The sequence below is a fragment of the Patiria miniata genome, unplaced genomic scaffold (assembly GCF_015706575.1).
Source record: "Patiria miniata isolate m_02_andy unplaced genomic scaffold, ASM1570657v1 HiC_scaffold_18, whole genome shotgun sequence".
In the NCBI taxonomy this organism is placed as follows: Eukaryota; Metazoa; Echinodermata; class Asteroidea; order Valvatida; family Asterinidae; genus Patiria; species Patiria miniata.
The window spans coordinates 7,722,970-7,743,965 of record NW_024037056.1 but is presented as its reverse complement, the minus strand read 5'-3'; the positions used below and the strand labels follow the sequence as shown (position 1 = coordinate 7,743,965).

The window sequence follows — 20,996 nt, the reverse complement described above, 5'->3', positions numbered from 1 at the left end:
GTGCACTGTTTGGCCAAGATGGCTAATAAGTTAAAAGTTGAAGTCGTGTGCTTTATTTTGATACTAAAAATAACTGCTTTTGAAGAAATGGCAAGGCTTAGTAGATAGAGGAAAGTATAACGCTTCTTTTTCATGTGAAACACGTGCAGGAGACTTCTAATGTTTATTTCAAATCGCCGTTGTAAAATGATCAAAGACTTTTGCGAGATTCCATGGTTTGCAATCTCATGTACGCGTGTAAACGAACGTAAGTAGGCCAACCATGAGGCCAACGGCCTGAACAGCACGTGCGAAACGTGTAATGAATGACTTATGAATATCAAGCAGGCCATCTCAAGCTCGATGCATGCAATAGCGACGATCTTTTCGCGTTTGAAAAATATTGTTGTTTTCCAACGAAAAGTTGTTAGAAACATTAGGTGTACATCGAATTCTTAAGATATTAACGACATCACGTTCCCGAGATTTTTTGTAGATAAAGGTTCATTCGTTCCTTGAGTACATTAACATTTGGGAGACTTTCGTTGTTGTCGAAAAAAAAACCGTATATTTCCTGACATAATATTAGTCGATTTGTCCGTGAAATAATATCGTCAACATTCATCAAAATCATTTTTTTTTTACAAAAAATACCTCGATAGATGCATTTAGTAGGTCTTTAACTACCTGAGACAGCTTTGTTTGTTTGGATCAGTTGTGGTTTGCATGAAATTGCGAATTTTCTAAAGCCCTTTTTACGGCCATCGTTCGCTGGCCTCGCGTTGCTGTCAGTTGTCTGGTCGAGAAAATAGAGCAGCTATGCGTGACACACTGCAACTGACTGAATTCGAATGCAGTGTTTTGTGAGACAACAACAGCCGGCGCGCATTCGCGTAGTATGATACAGAGCGCCGCCACCGCCGTGACTCAGGTTTTTTTTTTATATCCATGTCCGTGACGCGCAACGGGTGAATGACCGAAGACCCGAAATAGAAAGAGCCCGCTGATTAGTCAAAATCTAGGAGGTCGAGAGGCGGGGTCTTGTCTAATTAATCAGAAACTCTGCTCATGCATCATAGAGCATGGCTTTCGCCATGGTCTAATTCAAAGACTATACATCGACAAACTGCAGTTCAACTTCAGACCAGAATACACGGTACTGGACGTGGGATGTCAAGAGTGTAACAGGTTTTTCAAATTCGATTTCATTATCTAATGTTAAGGAGCACAACATTAGTTAAAATGTTTACTAGTTAAAGTTGAAGTTATTTTTTTGCCACTGCCACTGGTAGAGTTTAGTAGCATAGACGTAGCCTTGGGTATCTATACTCCCCCCCCCCCCCATATTATGTAAAGACTGCCCCCCCCCCCCAATATTTGTAAAGAGTGACCTTCTTTTAACAAGAACATTTTTTCTGAACAAGTGCTCTTTTTATAAAAAAAAAGTCGTACCTTGTTTGTGCCATTTAACGTCGCCATTTAACGTCGCGTACGTATCGCCCTGAAAAGCACCGTTTATTGTGCGTTAGTGTGCATAATCGTCGTTTTTGAAAAGCGCCCCCCATCGACAGATGGTACCAGCGTGATTTCTCCTGCATTCTAACTAAGGCAATTTGAACATAAATGTTTTCCCCATTCTACACAACATTTGTCTCAGGCTGGAGGGGGGGGGGGGGCAAATCCGCCACTGCGTAGAGTGTTCCCCTCCCCCAACCTCGTCCCGAGTGCTCACTTTATTTCCAACCTCGTTTCCAATAGCCCTGGATACGACACTTTCTTTCTGTATTCTGATTCTATACCGCAATTGGCCAGAAATGGATTTATATCGTGTACGTGGTTTGTTATTCACAACGTGCAGTACGTGTTTTCGCGATCATTCGTCCACGCCTTCTCAAAACCATTCATTTCCTTCCTAATTTGTTAATATTAATATGACATATGATACTGCAAGTTGTTTTGTTAAGATCGTAACAGTTTAATTAAAATAAAAGCGTGTTTTCGTAACTCACGCCATATGCTCGCGCTGCGACGAATTGATTCTGTTTTTACCCCGACACTGCATAAAAAATCAAACGCAATGTAACGCACCAGCACGCACCAGAACTATTCCTCATTTGCCCACGTGTTCAAAAATCTTGCACATGCAAACGTCAATACCAGGGTGAGAGAGCCAATGTATGATGATAGCGTAATGTTCATGTCACAGTTCAAGGTCGTATGCCGTCAATGCTGAACATGAATCATGCAAAACGCGTTTGATACCCGACAGTTCAGTGTGTGAATGAAGTCATTCGGGGTTGTTCAGACACAGTCATAGTTCCTAAAGATTATCATTACTTTCATAGTCTGTTTCGACCAGTGACAAATTAGCATCTCTCATGAATTTCTCAGCGAGTAACGACTACTGCGGGGATGGCAGATTCTTACAACATTCCGTCATCATGCAACACATTGACAAACTGGAGTTGAGACCAACAGACACGGTACTGGACGTTGGATGCGGTACTGGGGAAGAAACCAAGTCAATGGCAGGGAAAGTCAAGAGTGTAACAGGTAAGATTCAGTTCCATTCCTCGGCTTCTGCATCGTCCTTACGGAAATGTCCTGTGGTATTTCTGTGGTACTTCTGCGGTACATATGTTTACCACAGAAATTACCACAGGAAAGTATATATGAAGAGAGTACCACACAAATGTATGTGGTAATGCCAACGCGGTCCTGTGGTATTCATGTGGTACATGTAGGTACCACACGAAGTACCACAGAACAGTAGGATTTGAGGAGAGTACCGCACACATGTGTGTGGTATTTGCCACCAATCATCGATATCCTGTGGTACTTCTGTCTGTACTGTACTAAATACCACACAAACTACCACAGGTCAGTGGAATTGGAGGAGAGTACCACATAAATGTGTGTGGTTCCTTCGATATCATGTGGTACTTCTGTTGTACCATATATGCTAAATACCACACACACACAAATGATATATTTAGGCCGAATGTATATTTAGGCCGTATTAAAAAAAAATGTTTCTCGTCCGGTTTTTGAAAAAAAGGAGGAAGCTGAGAGGGGCTTCTTTTTTTTTCAAGATGGCCGCCATTTTAAATTTCCTGCAACCGTTGTGTTTCCACTGTTCAAAGACACTTTTAAAATGAAAGACAAGTTAGACAAGAGAACTGAACACATTTACAGTCATTTAGAGTTGTATTAGTCTACAATGAACAGTTTGCATATGCAGTTTAACCGTGTACCTTTCGGTGTTTGTTTTACTGCATTTTTCAAAATTAAAAACATGATAAAAATCCAGGGGGCCTCCAAAAAGGAAGCTGGCAGGGACGAGAAACATTTTTTGTTTTGTTTTTTTACTTCGCCTTATATGTGCAACTTTAAAAAATATGATAGTTCTGCTACCACATAATTTACCAAAGGAAAAAAAGATTACCATCCAATATACAATGTACATAAATTATAACTAAAAAACCCGAATAAGAACACACCGAAATAAAAAAATACATGTACAAATATTGCCCCAATATGTACTAAACGTTTACTGTACAGTACATGTACATAAAGCCCATGCATACTTACATGTACAATGTACATGTGTATTGCAAGGTACACTGTATCCTGTTCTCCACAACCACATCGTGAGCTTGAGTGCCCTGTTCAGTGTGTGACCCATGCGTGACCCATGCGTGATTCCATATACACAGTGTATTAACCATGCAGGGGTCATGTTCTGCACACGAACGGTCACCCACACAGTTACTCTACTGACCACAAATTCATATCCTTGTGGAGACTCACACACAATATGGAACAAAACATTGTAAAGGTCTCCACAGGGCAATTTCTATAGATGAATAGGTTTCCACAAGGTTTTCACGAAATAGAAATATGGGTTTTACTCAAAAACTAGGAATTTCCAAGGTGGGTTGATCCGTCGCTAATGGAAGAGTTTTAGAAAAGGGATATTATTTCCAAATTTTAGCCAAGGAAACTAATTCTGGTTAAAATAAGAGCAAAACCAGTACAGTTTGAATCACAGCACTACAAGCAGCAGTACAGTTGTGCGTGGGGCAGGACATGGCAGAATTCAAAACAGTGAATATTTGTATGAAATAAGTGCCTCACTTCTGCCTGTAAGCAAAGATCAATGCCAGTATTATATAGTGTGTTAATGTGAGCTTGAACATACTATAGTATTAGTAGGTGGCATGTTAAGTTTTCTGGATGATGAAAACTGGACCGAGTGGATCGAGTCATGCTGAATGGATTTTGCAGTATCTGTTCATTGAGCTATTTGTATAGCTCCATGGTCTGTCTAATGTACGGGTAAGTCTGATTATGATGTCTCTATAGCTAGCTAGTGCCAATGTAGGAATTTGTTGCAACAGTGGATCAGTGAGGAATTCCCATTACAACTTCATAGAATCAATTAGTGGGGTTGCAAAACTCTACAATTTGTCATTGGCATTATATAATATTCAGTCCAGTTTGCATCCTCGCATATTCAACATGGAAGCTTTTTTGAAAAATCCCATGCTCTTTCTAAACCGTGTCACATATGACTTGATGACAATGCTGCATTTGTTCGGTGCCATCTTTATTATCAGATCTGCCTCATCAAAAGTATAAACTGTTAGTGTTCTTTGTGTCAAATTGGAAAACTTTGTCTTCAAGTGATTTGACTGGGAATTTAAAAGGGGTAAGAAGATATATTGTTCCTGAAATGACACCAAACATTTAGATTTAAACATAGTAAAAGTTAAATGCAAACTCATTACTTTATATATCAAGTATGGAACTTGGACGAACTTCGGTAACACCATCTGCTCATGACTATGGTAAATTACTCTCCTGGTTTAACTTCTGCATTCGTAAATTACACACAAGTTAATAATCAATTCACAGGATGTTACCGCAAATATTCCATACTTAACCCTAAAGGGGCCGGGTTATTTTGACCATCTCTCAGCCGGGGGGGGGGGGATTCCGCCCCCCCCTAAGATCTCGGCCATCGAGTTACAAAAAAAATTGAAACTCAGCACATGCATAGAGCAACTCTTCCTAAACATGCCCAAGAAATTTCATGACTATAGGTCAAAGGGTTTTGGAATTATGGCTAATTAATTATTCATATGTATGAATGGCAATTCTGCTCGGTGTACACGACGTATATGCGAAAATTCAGTTTTCACGGCGCGTAGCGCCGGAAAATTTTTCACTACGTGCCAACCCGTGGTCGATTTTTATGTTTTTGGTATCAAAAGATGCGCAAAGCTCGAGGCTAAAAAGTCATAACAGCTCGGGTCGCGAAAAAAAATTTTTTTAGAAGCTATCGCGGAAAGTTGAGGGGCGCCCCCCCGGCCCCTTTAGGGTTAAGTGATCGGTTGTTGCATGCACTCTTTGGTATTATTACAAACGTTGATTGTTAAATTTGTTTTTAATAAAAAAAACGTATATTAGGCCAAACAAAAATAGTCGGTCTCTGGTCAGCACGCGCGTCGAATTTAATCATGCGCGTCAATCTTTTTTTTCCCAAAATTTCGGCGGTAGCTCCAACAGGAGCCTCTATTGCCGCACCTCCTCAAATTTGTGTACCAAGGAGCACCAAGGAACGGGAAATTGCACCAAGGCAAATGATCGAGGGCACTAAGGCAAATTATGGAGGACACCAATGTACATGAGGACACCAAAAAATGCAAAAATAGTACCCCCTTGTCTGAACAGTCCAAGCTTGAAAAAAAAAAAAAGTCGCGTCGCCGCATCAATTCCGGAACTTTGGTCTGACCAGAGACCAAGTATTTTTTTTTTTTTGGCCTTACAGAAATGAACAAAAATGTTTTCGAGTTTGACTGCAACTAAAATACAATTTAAAAGGGGAACTGCATCTGCTGCTTTTTTTTTTCTTTGTTGAACACCATATGGATTCATACAAACTAACAAGTTTGTTTCTTTTCCAGCTTTCCTAACTTATTTTCCACCAATGATGTTGGTACATGTGAAGAAGAAACCATGGATATTCTACCTCAAGGATCCCGTCCAATTGGAAACAATGGAATCCCATCCAGCAATTACCAAGGGAACATTAATACCGCAGGAACATTATCAAATATACATTAATACCACAGCTGCAGGAACAGGTACCGCAGGAACTAACAAAGGAACTTTGCCCCCCCCCCCCGGCGACATTTCCACAAAACATTATACCATGGTCAATTTACCACAGGAACAATAACAACGTACACAACGTACCACAATAACATTTACCATAGGAATAATAACAACGTACCACAGGAACATTTACCACAGGAATAAAAACAACGTACCACAGGAACATTTACCACAGGAATAAAAACAACGTACCACATGAACATTTACCACAGGAACAATACCAAATGAACCGCAGGAACATTTAGTTACCACAGGAACATTTACCACAGGAATAATAACAAATGTACCACAGGAACATTACCACACACTCTCAAATGTGTATCCTTGTGGAGACTTTTGTATTTTCTCGTGTAGTACAGTTTTCAATTTTGAAATTGAAGTTTCAAAATGCTGTTATTTTAACCAGAATTAATTTCCTTTGCTGAAATTCGGACTTAATATCCCTTTTCTTAAACTCTTCCATTTGCGACAAATCAACCCACCTTGGAAATTCTTTGTTTTTGAGTAAAATCCATATATCGTTTTCGTGAAAACCTTGTGGAGACCTATTCATCTATAGCAATTGCCTTGTGGAGACCTTTACAATGTTTTGTTCCCTATTGTGTTCGTGTCTCCACAAGGATACACATTTGAGCACACCCACAAGGACGGCCAAGGCGGAAACAGTATGCTCCTTCGTCTTTGCCATCGGGGCATAAAATATCCATTAAGTAATAACATTGGTGTTACGTTGTTCTTTTCTCATGAATAAACGTAACTTTCCCCTAAAACTACTGAATATTCGTGATCAATTGACGATCACTGCTGAAGAAAAAAATGTGGAAACCGCGACGTTAAAAAATAAAAGACCCTTTTTAGCAAGAAATGTAATCCAACGACATGAACAACATGTGCCCGTTATACTGTAAAAACAGCCACAGTACAACCCTTTCAAACAATATTATGGGGGAGGGGGTGTAACTAGCATTTGTAATACTGGGAAGGTGTTGTCTAAAAATGCACATGTACTTGCCTATACATGTGCCGTATTCATATACTGCTTATACTGTGCAAGAACAGCCACACCGAAAACATACAGTGTATGTACAGGACATCTATCTTCCTTTTTGCCCAACCTATGGGATGGGGAGGGGGGACACTGCGTATGCCATACATACGGGAAGGTTTGTCTAAAAATCGGCATTTCTTGCCTATCATAGGAGGCTTTATGGGCTATACTGCTCACATATAGTTTCTCGAGAAAACAACACACAAAATTCCACCTACGATAGCCGGAAAAATAGGTGGTCAACACCTCCTCCTGGAGCAGCTGGCGCCCTACGAAAATGTCCTGTGGTATTTACCACGAAAAATAACACAGGACATTACCACAGGAAAGTTCTTGTGTGGTTTTTGGGGGGACATTACCACAGCACTGTTCATGTGGTAACATATTCCTGCGGTAACATTCCGGTGGAACTAGTGTGCGGTACGTTCCTGTGCGTGTGTGCGTGTGCATTTGGTTCCACTGCGATGTCTGGATTGTATGTTCATGTATGTCTTGAACCTTGATACAATGAAGGTAGCTTGCTAGAGTTTGGACCCCAAAGGGTTTTATTAGTGGTTGGGCCTTGAGCCCAACACCTATTGGTTTTGTAAGAAATTACTGTTTTTGTTCTTCTCAGCATATTCATAGCAAATCCTTCTCCAGAACTGTTTGGAAAAATGGAAACATATATGAACTTCATTTGTCAATACATGAATGCCCAATTCACAGCAGATGTGGTTTTTTTGCAATTACGTAATCATGACGCCATCATGGGTCACGTGACGTCACTCGAAAGTTTAATACATTTAATCTTTGAAATTCCATATAAAATCAAACGTGAGAGACCGGAACCTGAAATTTGCGGGAATCGACATGGTAATACATGATCTTCGTTTTATGTTGTGCGCGTAAAATCACGTGACTTGTGCCTAATCATTTAAAGGTGGAAAAAGATATGAACTTGCTTTTAACGATTTAAGTGTCTGCCTGGATTGACTTTTCAAAAAAAGTAATGGGTGACGCCATAAAATGTTAGAGCGCCCCCTAGCGGCATGTTTAAAAAACGTCGAAAACGCATTATCACTTGATGTATGTGGCGAAATTTGCGGTAATCGCCTCAAACCTAACATACATGATGAACTTAATGCAGAAAATTCCTGTGCGCGAAAAAATTGGATGACGTCATCAGACCGGAAGTTATAATGAAAAGACCTTTAAACCTTAAACAATTGCTAAAAAATCAACCGTGAGAGATATAATCAAGATGTGGCTACGTATAGCAGAGTAAATATAGCTCTGGAGGTTTCTGGCGATGACGTCACAATGACGTCATTAAGTGTCATATTGCAATAAAATAAATATTTCCATATTTAATCTTTGAAAATCAATATAAAATCAACTGCTACAGGTTTGTTTTTGTTTTTTATGGCAATCGATAATATATTGCAGGGTCTTCATTTTTGGTTTTAAGTGCCAAATCACGTGACCCTTACTTCCGGTCAAAACCGGAAGTGCCTTATTAATTGAAATTTGCAGAAGATGCGAACTTGCTTTCAACGATTTGAGTGTCTGCCTAGGCAGTACTGTTAAAAAAAAATTACAGGTGACGTCATCAAATGTTAGAGCGCCCTCTGGCGGCATGTTGAAAAGTCAAACATGGATTTAAACATGCATATTTTGAGTTGATGTGTGTGGCAAAGTTTGCGGTAATCCATGGCCCAACACCGTGTGGTTGTTCCTACAACCTCTAATTTGATTTGTTTTTTTTATGTTTTTAATGTTTTTTTTTACTTAACCAGTATATGTAGCTTGCTAGTATAACATATAAGTTTGGACCCCATAAGACAAAGGCCAAGGTCATTAGGATTAAAACAATAGACTTTTATTTTATTTTATTTTTAAATTTTTCAGTGGGGGGCGCAGGGGGGGGGGGGCTTGAACATTTCATGGGGGGCGTCATGCAGGGGCGTTAATCGCTTCTCAAAAGTGGGGGGGGGCGGACATACCTTTATCAGAACTGATGCGAGCGCGAAGCGCGAAGCCCTAACTGCGTGGGGTTAAGGGACCTGCAAAGAAGGGCCCCGCAAAAAAAAAGGGCCCCGCAAAAAAAAAAAAAAATTGATTCTCGATGTTCTGTGGTGTGATCTGAAGCAATTTCGTACCACTTTCCTCCATGCTTCAACTAATATTTTCTTAGCAAAAGATAATTATTTGAACATCGTTTTCGAGGTTGGAGTCATTGAATCACCTATCGGTATTCTGAGCTATAGGCGTGGGGTTCGGGGCCCGCTTAAGGGCCCCGAAAAAAATTGGATTCTCGATGCTCTGTGGTGTGATCTGAGGCAATTTCTTACCACTTTAACTAATAATTATCTTAGCACAAAAGATAATAATTTAACATAATTTTCGAGGTTTTCTCAGCTAAAGGCATAAGAAAAAAAATGGAACATTGTTTTCGAGGTTGGAGTCATTGAATCAGCTACCAGAATTCTGAGCTTTAGGCGTGGGGTTCGGGCCGGCTTAAGGGCCCCGAAAAAATTGGATTCTAAATGCTCTGTGGTGCTATCTGAGACAATTTCTGACCACTTTAACCAATATTTTCTAAGCAAAAAATACATTGTAGTGAATAATAGGGCCCTGTAAATGAGACACGAGTTCAACAATCTGGGGGGGGGGGACTTTGATATTGTGTCCCCCACCCTTCAAAAAGTGGGGGGGGGGGGGGACATGTCCCCTGTTACCCCCCCCCCAGGATTGACGCCCATGGCGTCATGTAGATCAATGATATTTTTTTTAGAAACTCTAAATCTCAATGGGGGGGGGGGGGCGACTGGGGGGGGGTGACAAGGTTTCATGCCCCCCCCCCCCGGTGGCTACGCCACTGGTCCTGTGTCACTATTCTATCCTCCAGCTTAACCACGCTCAAAAAAACGATCATCCCACAGCTGTTTGAAATTACGCAAAAAAACCCGCTAATATACCATCATATCCATCAGAGTGCCTTATCTCTGTTCCCCTTCCCTTTAGGCGTTGACGCTTCAGAGGAAATGGTAGCGGTGGCCGTTAAGACAAACTCGGCACCAAACGTAGCATACAGTCAATGGGACGCCCGAGCCGTGGGAGACAACCCAGACTGGCGAGAGGGATTCGACAAAGCTGTCTGTTTCTTCGTTCTTCACTGGTTTCCCGAGCAGACCCAAGCGCTCCGTAGCATCTCGGCGTGTCTGAAGCCGGGCGGGCAAGCACTTTTTATCATCGACAACCACGATGACCTCCTCATTTTCACCCAAATGACTTCGTTCTTGAAAAGTCACGAGAAGTGGGGTGCTTTTGTGCAGGTACACGTATAATTAAACAGTTATCCTTCCGAATTCATTTGGATCAAGCTTTTTGGGATCAGTTTTGTTGTTTGGTTTGCGTATAGATCGAGATGCATTCATAATCCGGGTCAAATCTTAGACCGATAAAAAAATGTTAACTATACAGCGTTGCTGATTTCGTCTTAACGTGGGGGACCAACCGCATAGAAACAAGTACCAAGTGGTAGAACGCCACGGCGGTCGGATCATGAAGACGGCTTACGGCACCGTCCGCGCACTCGGGCTGGCCGTACCGGTACCTGGAGAGTACAGAAAACGAAAACAAGTCGAATGTGATCTAATATGCAAAAATATGCAAATGAAATGCAGCGTCGCATCAGTGTTTTCACAACCGGTCTTCGAATGCAAAGCTGTAATACTCAAATTGCACATAGCCGAGTAAAGCGTCCATTAACCAACCAACCAAGGGCGGATCCAGAACACAATTTTGGAGGGGGCCAAAAAAATGTTGGTCCCCCAAAAAGTGGGTCCAGAAATGACGGCGTGGGGTTCGGGGTCAGCTTCAGGGCCCCGAATTTTTTTGGGGATTCTAGATAGTCTGTGGTGCAATATGAGGCAATATCTGACCACTTTAACCATTTTTTTAAGGAAAAGATGGTGGTGTACTCATTGCCTACCTTTATTGTGACGTCACTTAAAAAAAAAAAACAAGAACAGGGGTTTGTTTGGGGGCGAGGGGCATGACCCTCCCCCCCCGTATCCGCCCTTGCAACAAACCAACCCACCACCCACCCACCCACCCACCAATAAGCAGCTCAAGCCCACGGCAAAAAATGAAATCGGATGTTAGTGTTCGCTTGTACCCCCGCCCTGCAAACATCAGACGTTGGGATACTCTGATGAATTCACGCTCTGAATTTGCGTGACCTGTGTGCTGCGCGTCATCACGGTCATGACTCTGCAAGGTTTTAAAACGGTCGTTAAGACCGAGTCACTACTCTTTTATTCCAGTTTAGAGATTTTTTTTTTTTTAACGTATTAGCGTAAGAAATTCTGTAAAACTTATCTGTGTAGTAAATTTACAATTCCCGTCAGGCTCCGTTTCGAATCACAAACGGTCGGGTTGCATTATACGACGCTCATAATTTTGTTAACATGGTCCGCTATGAAACAGTAAATCATATCCGGTATGGAATGCGCGGATTTCTATGAGAAGTTTTCCGATAGCATTGCGCACATTGTCTAAACTGCGGACTTGAACATCTGCAGCCAGATGCTTTATACATAGGTCACAGGTCACTTCATTCACAAGATTCTGTTAAGCTCATCGATCAGCGTAACACAGCGTCATGTTTGCAGGGCGGGGGGTACTTACGAAATGTAAGTGGTGGCCCAACGTGACTCATGGGGGCGCAATTACCCAATATGTAAGTTAACAGTCAATTAACAAGCTGACAGGTATATAGTTCGGTTAGTTTAGAATAACACAGGAGCTGACTTAGAAGAAATTGCAATAAAATGTATTTAATGCTGTATCACGCTAAGGAATTTTATCATGGAGAGGAGAAGTGTTTTTGTTCACTTTTTCTCTACTACTTTTTCATCATACCTAAACAGTCGTATGGAGAGCGTCATGTTTTCTTTTGCGTCCGTTACTGGTCAGAATATCCTTTCACATCACGTATGAGACTTTGCGAGAAACGACTGATCACAGCATACGACTTTTCTATGTCAACCAATTATTGAAATATATGGTAATTTGCTCTTCCGCACAATACTATAGGATATTTTCTTGAAAAAAAATCAGGAAATTTGAGATTGTTTTACTGCCTGAATTATTTAGTGGTTAAAATATATCACTTTGTGCTCAATAAACCATTTGTTTTATGGAAAAACTTAACATAAGCAGGTATACTTGATACAAGGGCGAGAAACCATTTGAAGTTAAATTTCAAGTGTGTACCGCACTAGACCGGACTCTAAAATATTAGTGGAAATATCCAAAATCCGAGATTCGTGTAATCCTTTTGTGATGCGTTTAGGTCATCGGCATAACTTATAAATAAGATATAAATTGTCAAAAAAAATGAACGTATACTCAAAAAACTTTACGAAGACAAATTAACGGGATTAAAACGGGAATGAAATTTTAGCTGAATTCTGAGCTTTAGAGAAAAGAAATTAGGCAGCGTGACAAGTGTATTATTTCTATAAGTTATAAACGTGCCCCAGATCAAAGTCTTAGGCCGAGGGCAGGGGTGGACCATGCCAATCATCTTTTTGAATAGTAATAACAAACCGAGGTCTGTTTCATTCCGAAAGAATCATTTCGTCGGGACTCAAGCAGTATTAAAGGTCTTGAGACCGGTTGTTACTTTTGTCAAGATTGGGTGCAGACAACATATCACAGCCCATATTTCTTAAGTGTAACTACTTTTTGCTCAAGTAAGGTGTCAGGTATCAATTTGTCAACACTGCCACTGGTCAAAATTTTGTCTGTAATCTTCGTGAATAGAAAGGTTACAACTTACAACTATAATTATATGTCTTGTTTTTTATTTAGATTATTGTTATTTATTATGAGCGGTCTCGGTCTCGGTCTCGGACCATTTCGGTCTCGGTCTCGGTCCGCCTTGGAGGGGCTGGTCTCGGTCTCGGTCTTGGTCTCGGTCTGGGACTATCCGGTCTCGACTACAACACTGGAGTCAAATATGCTTTTCTGGAGTAGTGCATTTCACTCTTGACCAGCGGCGGCGGAACACTTTTCAAACTGCAAAAACCTTTAACACTGATAGTGTCTATATCAGACCATGGGTATAAAACGTTTACACCCCTGGTCCTATATAGATACCACCATTGTTGAATTTACCCCACAGTTTTTGCAGTGTAGTGCCCTGTATAAAATGAAGACTTGAAACATGTGGTCTACTGCACTCGCATGAGGTCATGCATCCTATCCTATCATATACAGACATGTAAGTCGAAGTAAGTCACCAGACGAATGGTTTGAGGACAAAATGTCCCACATTTTAATCTTTAAAAAATGATTTAAAAAACCCTTCCATTCCATAGAATGAGATTTTCACATGGTGTTTGTGTATTTATTTAAAGTCGTTTGTGGCTTGAATGGTTTCTATTGCAATTTGTTCTAGGTCTTAACTTACATTGACCGGACTAGTGTTAAAAAATGCGTGGAAAGACCTTATTTAAAGCCTCAATCAATGATGTTAACTAAAGAGGTGTAAAAATCACATGCCGGCCTTTTGACACAGACAGAACGGTAACAGAGGTGTATTGCCTTGTCTTTTGTCTTTCAGGACTACAAGTCATCACTGTTCATGTGGAACCTATCAGTTCAAGAAACGCAGAAAGTCTTCAAAGCGTTTGGCTGGGCCGAGGCTAAGTGTGAAGTGCGGAGACACGAACTGGTCCTGTCTGAAATTCAGTTAAAATGTAAGCTTTTGCAAACAAAATGGATTGCTTTCTTACCACATGTATGATTAAAAGAGTGCAATCAACAATTTTCTTTTAATACCAGTACCAGAGAAGTGAACGAAATCGAAGAGGCTATAGCAGTATCAACGATATCAACCGAGGACGTTTTAGCCCAGACTTTAACAATCAAAAGGGCTTTTTTTTGTCTCGCCTAAACTTTGTTCAGGAAAGAGACTATGCAATCACTTTGTGTCTGTGTGTGTGTGTGCGTGTGTAAACCCGTCAATCGTGGACGTAGGACAACCGAATTGGGCAAACAATACGTCCACGTTTGACCGAACGTCCATGATCTCAATCGTGTACAAAACATTGAGAGCTGTCGCTAAACTTTAAGAGTACAAACAAAGGAAAGAGATTAGGGACATGGGCGTCCACGATTGCTGGTATTTACACACTGTGTGCGTGGGTGAGTATGTGGGTGTGCGTTTGTTTATGGTGTAAATCGAGGACACACATATCATCGGTGAATCGAGGTCAGAAACCGAATCAAGGACTCCTCAGTTCGAAAACGTGTGCAAAACCAATCATCGGAGAGCTGTTGAGAAAAGGTACAAACAAAGGAAAAGGGAAGCGGAACAAAAGAAAATCCTCGATTTACACCACAAACAAACGTGCGGGTGGTGGGTACGTGTTCATCTTTTTAAACAGTGGACGAAAAATACCAGGGAACAAAAGAGAACAATATCATTCACGATTCCCATCATACGTCCGCGATTGGGGTCGTGTACAAAACCTATGGGAGTTTTCCTAAAAAGTTAGAGTACAAACAAAATAGGGACAATAGGACGTCCACGATCGACGGTGAACACACAAAGCCAATCCTCGGAAGCATAGCAAAAAACGACTGGGTGTGCGTGTCTGTGTGGGCATGTATGTAGTATACATGTAGTTGGTATTTTGGTTGAAGTTTCGTAAAATTGGTCTCATTTCAAAACTTCACAACCTTCATAATGATACTGATGTCAAAGATCACATACCAAGGTGAAAGGTCATATGAGGTCAAGTTGTATAATTGCCTGAATATGTAAAATTGGTCTTATTTCAAAAGTTAATTACAACCAAACTTGGGTCATAGATACAACAAATGATAATGATGTCTAAGGTCAAACACCGAGGTCAAAGGTAACTCTTTACAGATAATCGCGAAAGCAGGCAAGACACATGGTTCGAGACCCAACTCGGTTTTTTTTTCCAGATTGAGACACTGTAACGACACAGTTATGGAGTTTAAAACAAACGGAATTGAAGTATAAAACGCATGTTGTTAAAGATTGCCATCATTTTAAACTTACATCTCTTTAATTGACACTTCGTTTGTTTATTAATTTGTAGCCCATATCCCATAAGTTGTGCAGTTTCAGCGCCCTCAATCGTAAAAAAATGCCTTTTCTCTGCAAAGTGTTTCAGAAAATTGGCGTTTAATTCAAATGTTGCTGTTTTTTTTTTTCTTTTAATATAGCATAATGGTTTAATGAAGTAGTTTGAGTATGGATACAGATAAAGAAGGACTGGTTAATTCACTGCCCATAATTAAATAATAATAGTGGGACCGTAAAATATTTTACTCATTAATTCTCCACCTTGAAGACTAAGTTTGGTGTTTTTTAATCCCTTTATTGACTAGCGTGCTTATCAGATATTCAATCAGAATGTGCACACGCTTGTGCACGCGTCAATCGCCTGGATTTTTCTTCTTTCTTTTCAACAGTGTCATTGAAGACAAATCTTGGAGAAACACCGTTGATACCAGCGGCAGCGCTGGATGATTATTTGCAAGACCAGTGGCAGTGGGCTTTGGATCGCTATGGGGATAAGTCTCAGCCCAGACATGTCCTCATCGGTTATGAATCTATGGTCGTACACGCTTGGAAATAAGACTTGAAACCCTGTGGCGTTTTTCTCTTTCAAGGATTTTGTTTTTGCCTTATTTTGAATTTTTTTTTAGGTTCAGTAAAAAAAAAAAATTGTGGTTGTAGTAAAAAACATGGAAATAATTACGCGTATTAAATTGGTTAATGGTTTCAAAAGTGATGTTTCATCTTCTCAACATTTTGTGTAAGTACAAAAAGATTGTATTAATAAGGGAATAAAAATGTATTTGGCCGATTTTAAACACAATGTTAGGAGTCTGGACGCTGATAAGGACCCGAGCCGGTCAACCAATACAAGAGTAAAAGGAACTGGATTTCATAGGAGTCAAATTTCATATTACACTGGCAAAGAAGACGCCAGCCGGTTGTTTTATCAACCTTTTTACGATCGGCCACGTAACGGGCTCCCAACCAATAGGAATGGGTAAACTTAGGTATTTAAGAATCGTACCTGGTCTCTTCATGCCACATTGGTGGCTGCTGACTGTTTGTTTGTTTGTTTGTTTTGTTTGTTTGTTTTCATGTAAACGTTATAAACTAGGAATTTTTTTTAAAATAAATCACTTGCTTCGTAAACAGTTATGATTATCCAGTTTGATATTTCTGTAAGATAACATTTACTAATGTTGATCTGGAATCTTAAAATTTAGGCACCCAAATAGCACTGTTAGCAGGCGGAGCCGAATGAAGACCGAGTTTTGCAAAATCTCTGTAAAGGTCGCAAATTCAAAATAGTACGTGACGCAGCAAAAAGTTCGCCCAGATGATCCGTCGTTGAATTTCAAGTTTTCTTAGTGAAAGCAATGAATATTAATTATTAACTCATTTTAAAAGTTTTTAATAAGCAATTAGCAGTTAATTAAACCTACACTATACTTGGAAATACTCGGGCGCTGTCCAATTGTCTACGAAATGAATTCGGAAAAAAACTTGGGACATTTTTGGGAAAAGGAGAAATTCCTCCCGTTTTTTGTCACGTGACGTAAATTGTAATACAATATATTCCCGGAGGCTACCTCACCTAAGATTCATCAGGAATAGTCAGAACCTTTTAGTCTGTGAACCAAACTAGGCAAAGGTTCGCTCGCACTCCCGCCCTGCAAATAGGACGCTTGGATACTCTGATGAATTCGCGCTCTGATTGGTTGGATTTTGCGTGACCTGTGACCTGCGCGTCAACACGGTCATGACTCTGCAAGGTTTGAAACGGCTGTTAAGACTGATTTATTACTCTTTAATTCCAGTTTAGAGATTTGTTTCCCGTTGAAAAAAGCGTAATAATGTAGGAAATTCTGTAAAACTTATCGGAGTTGTAAATTTACAATTCCCGTCACTTGCTCAGGCTCCGTTTTGAATCATGAACGGTAGGATTGCATTGTGCGACGCTTAAAATTTTGTCCACATGGTCCGCAATGAAACTGCGTCACATCCGGTATGGAATGTGCGCATTTCTATGGGAAAGTTTTCGGAAAGCATTTGCACGCATGGGCTAACTGCGGTCTTAAACAGCTGACCCAGATGCTTTATACAAAGGTCATGGGCCACTTCCTTCACAAGATTCTGTGAAGCTCATCAGCGTATCCCAGCGTCCTGTTTGTAATCATCAACCTCAATCCCATGGTGTCGATGCATTCACCATCTTATCTGAAATACCTTTGCCCTCAGTCAGTGTCACTACATTGTATAGTTCAAATCTTTAAGGCCAATAAAAAAAATAAAAAAAACATGTTGAGGGTCCCCGCCCGATTCCTTTTTGGAGGCCGCCTCCTTTTTTTTTCTTTTTTTTTTTAACGACAAATGATAAATCTTAAACAGTGACATCATTTTGGCCTCTTTGTCTGTGGCACCTAGCCCATATTAAGCTGGAATGTCATTTCCTGAGTCCAAGCGATGGCCATTAAAAAACAAAAGGGGGGCCAACTTCCTTGTTTTATCAAAAAGGCAGGACGTTTAACATTTTTTTTGTTTATTCGGCTAACCCCGGTGAACCTCTAAATACCGTGTCTAATTAATGGATGTCATGACCGCAGGGAATACTTTTCGGACTCTTTATCGATGAATCGACGAAGAGTTAAGTATCACTATAGCTAGGCCTATAATGCATCCGGTTTGCAACCCGCTGTCCGGCCGTACACTCGAAACCAGCCTATGCGGTGCTATTCTGCATTATGCAGCAATGCGGGTGAGGTGAGCGCAGCGGAATCCCCACACACACACACACATAATGTTTACGTTACATACCGAGTATGGACATTCTTTTGTTTTCGTGCAAGAAAACTCTTTCAACCAATTTTTTTTCTATGATTCCTTACAGTGTTTCTTTTCTATTTGCAATAGACAAACCTAACCCCCAAATGCCTTTAAACCGGTTTTCCATAGAGGGGGAAACACTGTGTGGACGTGGGCAAGTCCACACAACGTCGCTGCTCCCTTTATTGTGGACCTCTTTTGTTCGGAAGTCCACACAGTGAATGTAATATCCCAGCTAACACATTCAAACTATCCAGCTAGTGTCTGTCTTCTTAGTATACTTCAAGCAGAGCTGTGCCTGTGTTTCTACAATCTTTAACCCTAAAGGGGCCGGGTTATTTTGACCATCTCTCAGCCGGGGGGGGGGGATTCCGCCCCCCCCCAAGATCTCGGCCATCGAGTGACGAAAAATTCTGAAACTCGGCACATGCATAGAGCAACTCTTCCTGAACATACCCAAGAAATTTCATGACTATAGGTCAAAGGGTTTTGGAATTATGGCTAATTAATTATTCATATGTACGAATGGCAATTCTGCTCTGTGTACACGACGTATATGCGAAAATTCAGTTTTCACGGCGCGTAGCGCCGAATTTTTTTTTCGCTACGCGGCAACCCGTGGTCCGATTTTTATGTTTTTGGTATCAAAAGATGCGCAAAGCTCGAGGCTAAAAAGTCATAACAGCTCGGGTCGCGAAAAAATTTTTTTTAGAGGCTATCACGGAAAATGTTGAGGGGGGGGGCGGATTCCGCCCCCCCGGCCCCTTTAGGATTAACCCATGAGAGACGGGGATAAATAAACGAGCCTCCTGTTTCAAGTTGACCCTGAAGTCAAGGATTCAAGGATATTTCTCAAATTTAAGGGGTAACCAAAAATCCTGCCTGAGAGTTAAAGCGCCACTTGTTTAACGCATTTTATGTTCAAATGCATGTACGCAACGAACAAAAAGTTGGTTCTTCCCCAAGTTTATGGTTTTGGAAGTCGGCATTGCATTAGGTGTATGGTGCTCGTTTCAGAAGTGTATTTAAGGTGTTTGTCGCTGATATCTTTGGACCAATCAATTTAGTGACTGCAATGGTTGGTTTCTTAATACCCGTACCTTGAATCTTGACCCTTCTGGATTACCAAGCACATATCGCCTACCATTTCTAAAAGATGTCATGCGATGTCATGCTGGCACCTGAATATAATACAGAAAATATTTGATTACCACAGAGCTCAAGATATTTTTTTTAAGTTAACTTGAATTTCTCACGAAACAATTTCATTAAATGTGAAGAAGAATCGTCCAGTAGCAGTTTTGATATTCGCATAATTATTTTGATAAAAAATCGGTTGTCCACGCTTCTTATAAGTTTCAGCCCGAAAGTTTATTTACTTTTTTCAATTGCTTTTTTCCTGCGAAAAACATTCATTTTTGAATGAGACATCTAACGATAAAAACCATAAACGTCATTCAATTATTGTAGTCGGCTCTCGCCGGGAGGTTCTCGCAAACTTTTATTATTTTTTTATATTTTTTTTTAGAGAGAGAGCACGGGGCACGCATCTTTTTGGCGCATGACTCGAAAAGAATGGCTTTGTTAAGGCGGACGTGGTAGTGTGATATAAAATGCGGAGTTGGATGGATTTGGCTATGCATGCATTGGGTTCACGGTCTTGAATTTTACAGTATAGATTCATTTCATGAATACATAAATGGAATGAATATAAGTGTCTGGTGAACATGGGGTAATCACTTAACACATTTCGACCAAGGTGTATTTTTAACACATTTTAAAAGTTAATTTTACCATCTTACAGAAATACATGTACAAAAGGTCAATGTATGTTGAATTACTTACGGCAACAACATTGAAGAGAGGTATGGGATGGTCTTCAAAAATAATTAGAAACTTCTTCCCTCGAAGACTGATGAGGTTAAAAGTTTCAACATGCCAGTGCACTGGCTGCAGGATGTACATCCTGCAGCCAGTGCACTCGGGTATAGATACCTGTGTAGGCCTACCTGGGAAAAATAACGATTTTTTTTTTTTAAGGTAGAGAAATATGTAAAACTAATCGAGTTTGAACACAATATAAAACTGATGTCTCCGTGCGCTTCAACCCAAATATGTCCAAACTATAGGCTATACAAATGACCCTTTTTAGAAAAGGATTTCCTAAAGTTAGCGTATTTTTCATTCATCTTGTGACAGTGCTGACCTGACCCTGAACCCTACTCCATATACACTATGGTCAAGCTCCCATAAATCAAACCCTGGGAGCTAGCCCGAAAGCCCGGATTGAAATTGTATATGCTTGTTATGTAAATGCCAAATGAAAGCCAGATTACCGTTTTACGTGTACGGTCATGGTACGTGAACTTTAGGCCTGACCCTTGAAACTGAAATGCTAATGCACGTTGCTATAGTACACCGTGCACAGTGACTTTGAGCGGGAATTCTATAACGGGTGAAGCAGTATTAGTAGTGTTCATGCGTTTTGCACACATACGAAACGGCCGTTTTGGTCCCAGCCAATGAAAAAGCTCTGACTTGCTAGCTCCGCCCCTAAGCTCAATCAACCACGACCCGTCAACGTCTTTAGAAATTAACAATGGACAGGATCGTGACATTTTTTTTCTTGTAACAGCGGATACTCGCTGCATGATTTTTGGTTAATTTAATGCCACGCGGCATATGCACATACAAAACGAATGCCCCAAAAAGATAAATTCACGAGTTATGTCTTTTGGTGGTTTTATTAGTGATTTTTTTGTTCGACTGCTTAAGCTGGTCTTGTCAGTTCAAGCTGGCGATGTGCGTTTGATTTGGGGCTTCATGAAAGCATGTGTATAAGACCGCGCTGGAGGGTTATAGTTGTTGACTAAT

The 20,996-nt window shown here is 40.6% G+C and overlaps 1 protein-coding gene across 1 annotated transcript; it reads left to right on the top strand.

Moving 5' to 3' along the window:
* The first annotated feature begins 2,207 nt into the window (after positions 1-2,207).
* LOC119724465 (juvenile hormone acid O-methyltransferase-like) lies at positions 2,208-15,956 on the top strand. Its single transcript, XM_038195526.1, has 4 exons — positions 2,208-2,532; positions 10,214-10,524; positions 13,824-13,959; positions 15,710-15,956. Exons 1-4 carry the CDS (start codon positions 2,358-2,360, stop codon positions 15,874-15,876), a joined length of 789 nt encoding a protein of 262 aa, XP_038051454.1. The 5' UTR covers positions 2,208-2,357; the 3' UTR covers positions 15,877-15,956.
* Positions 15,957-20,996: the final 5,040 nt, after the last annotated feature.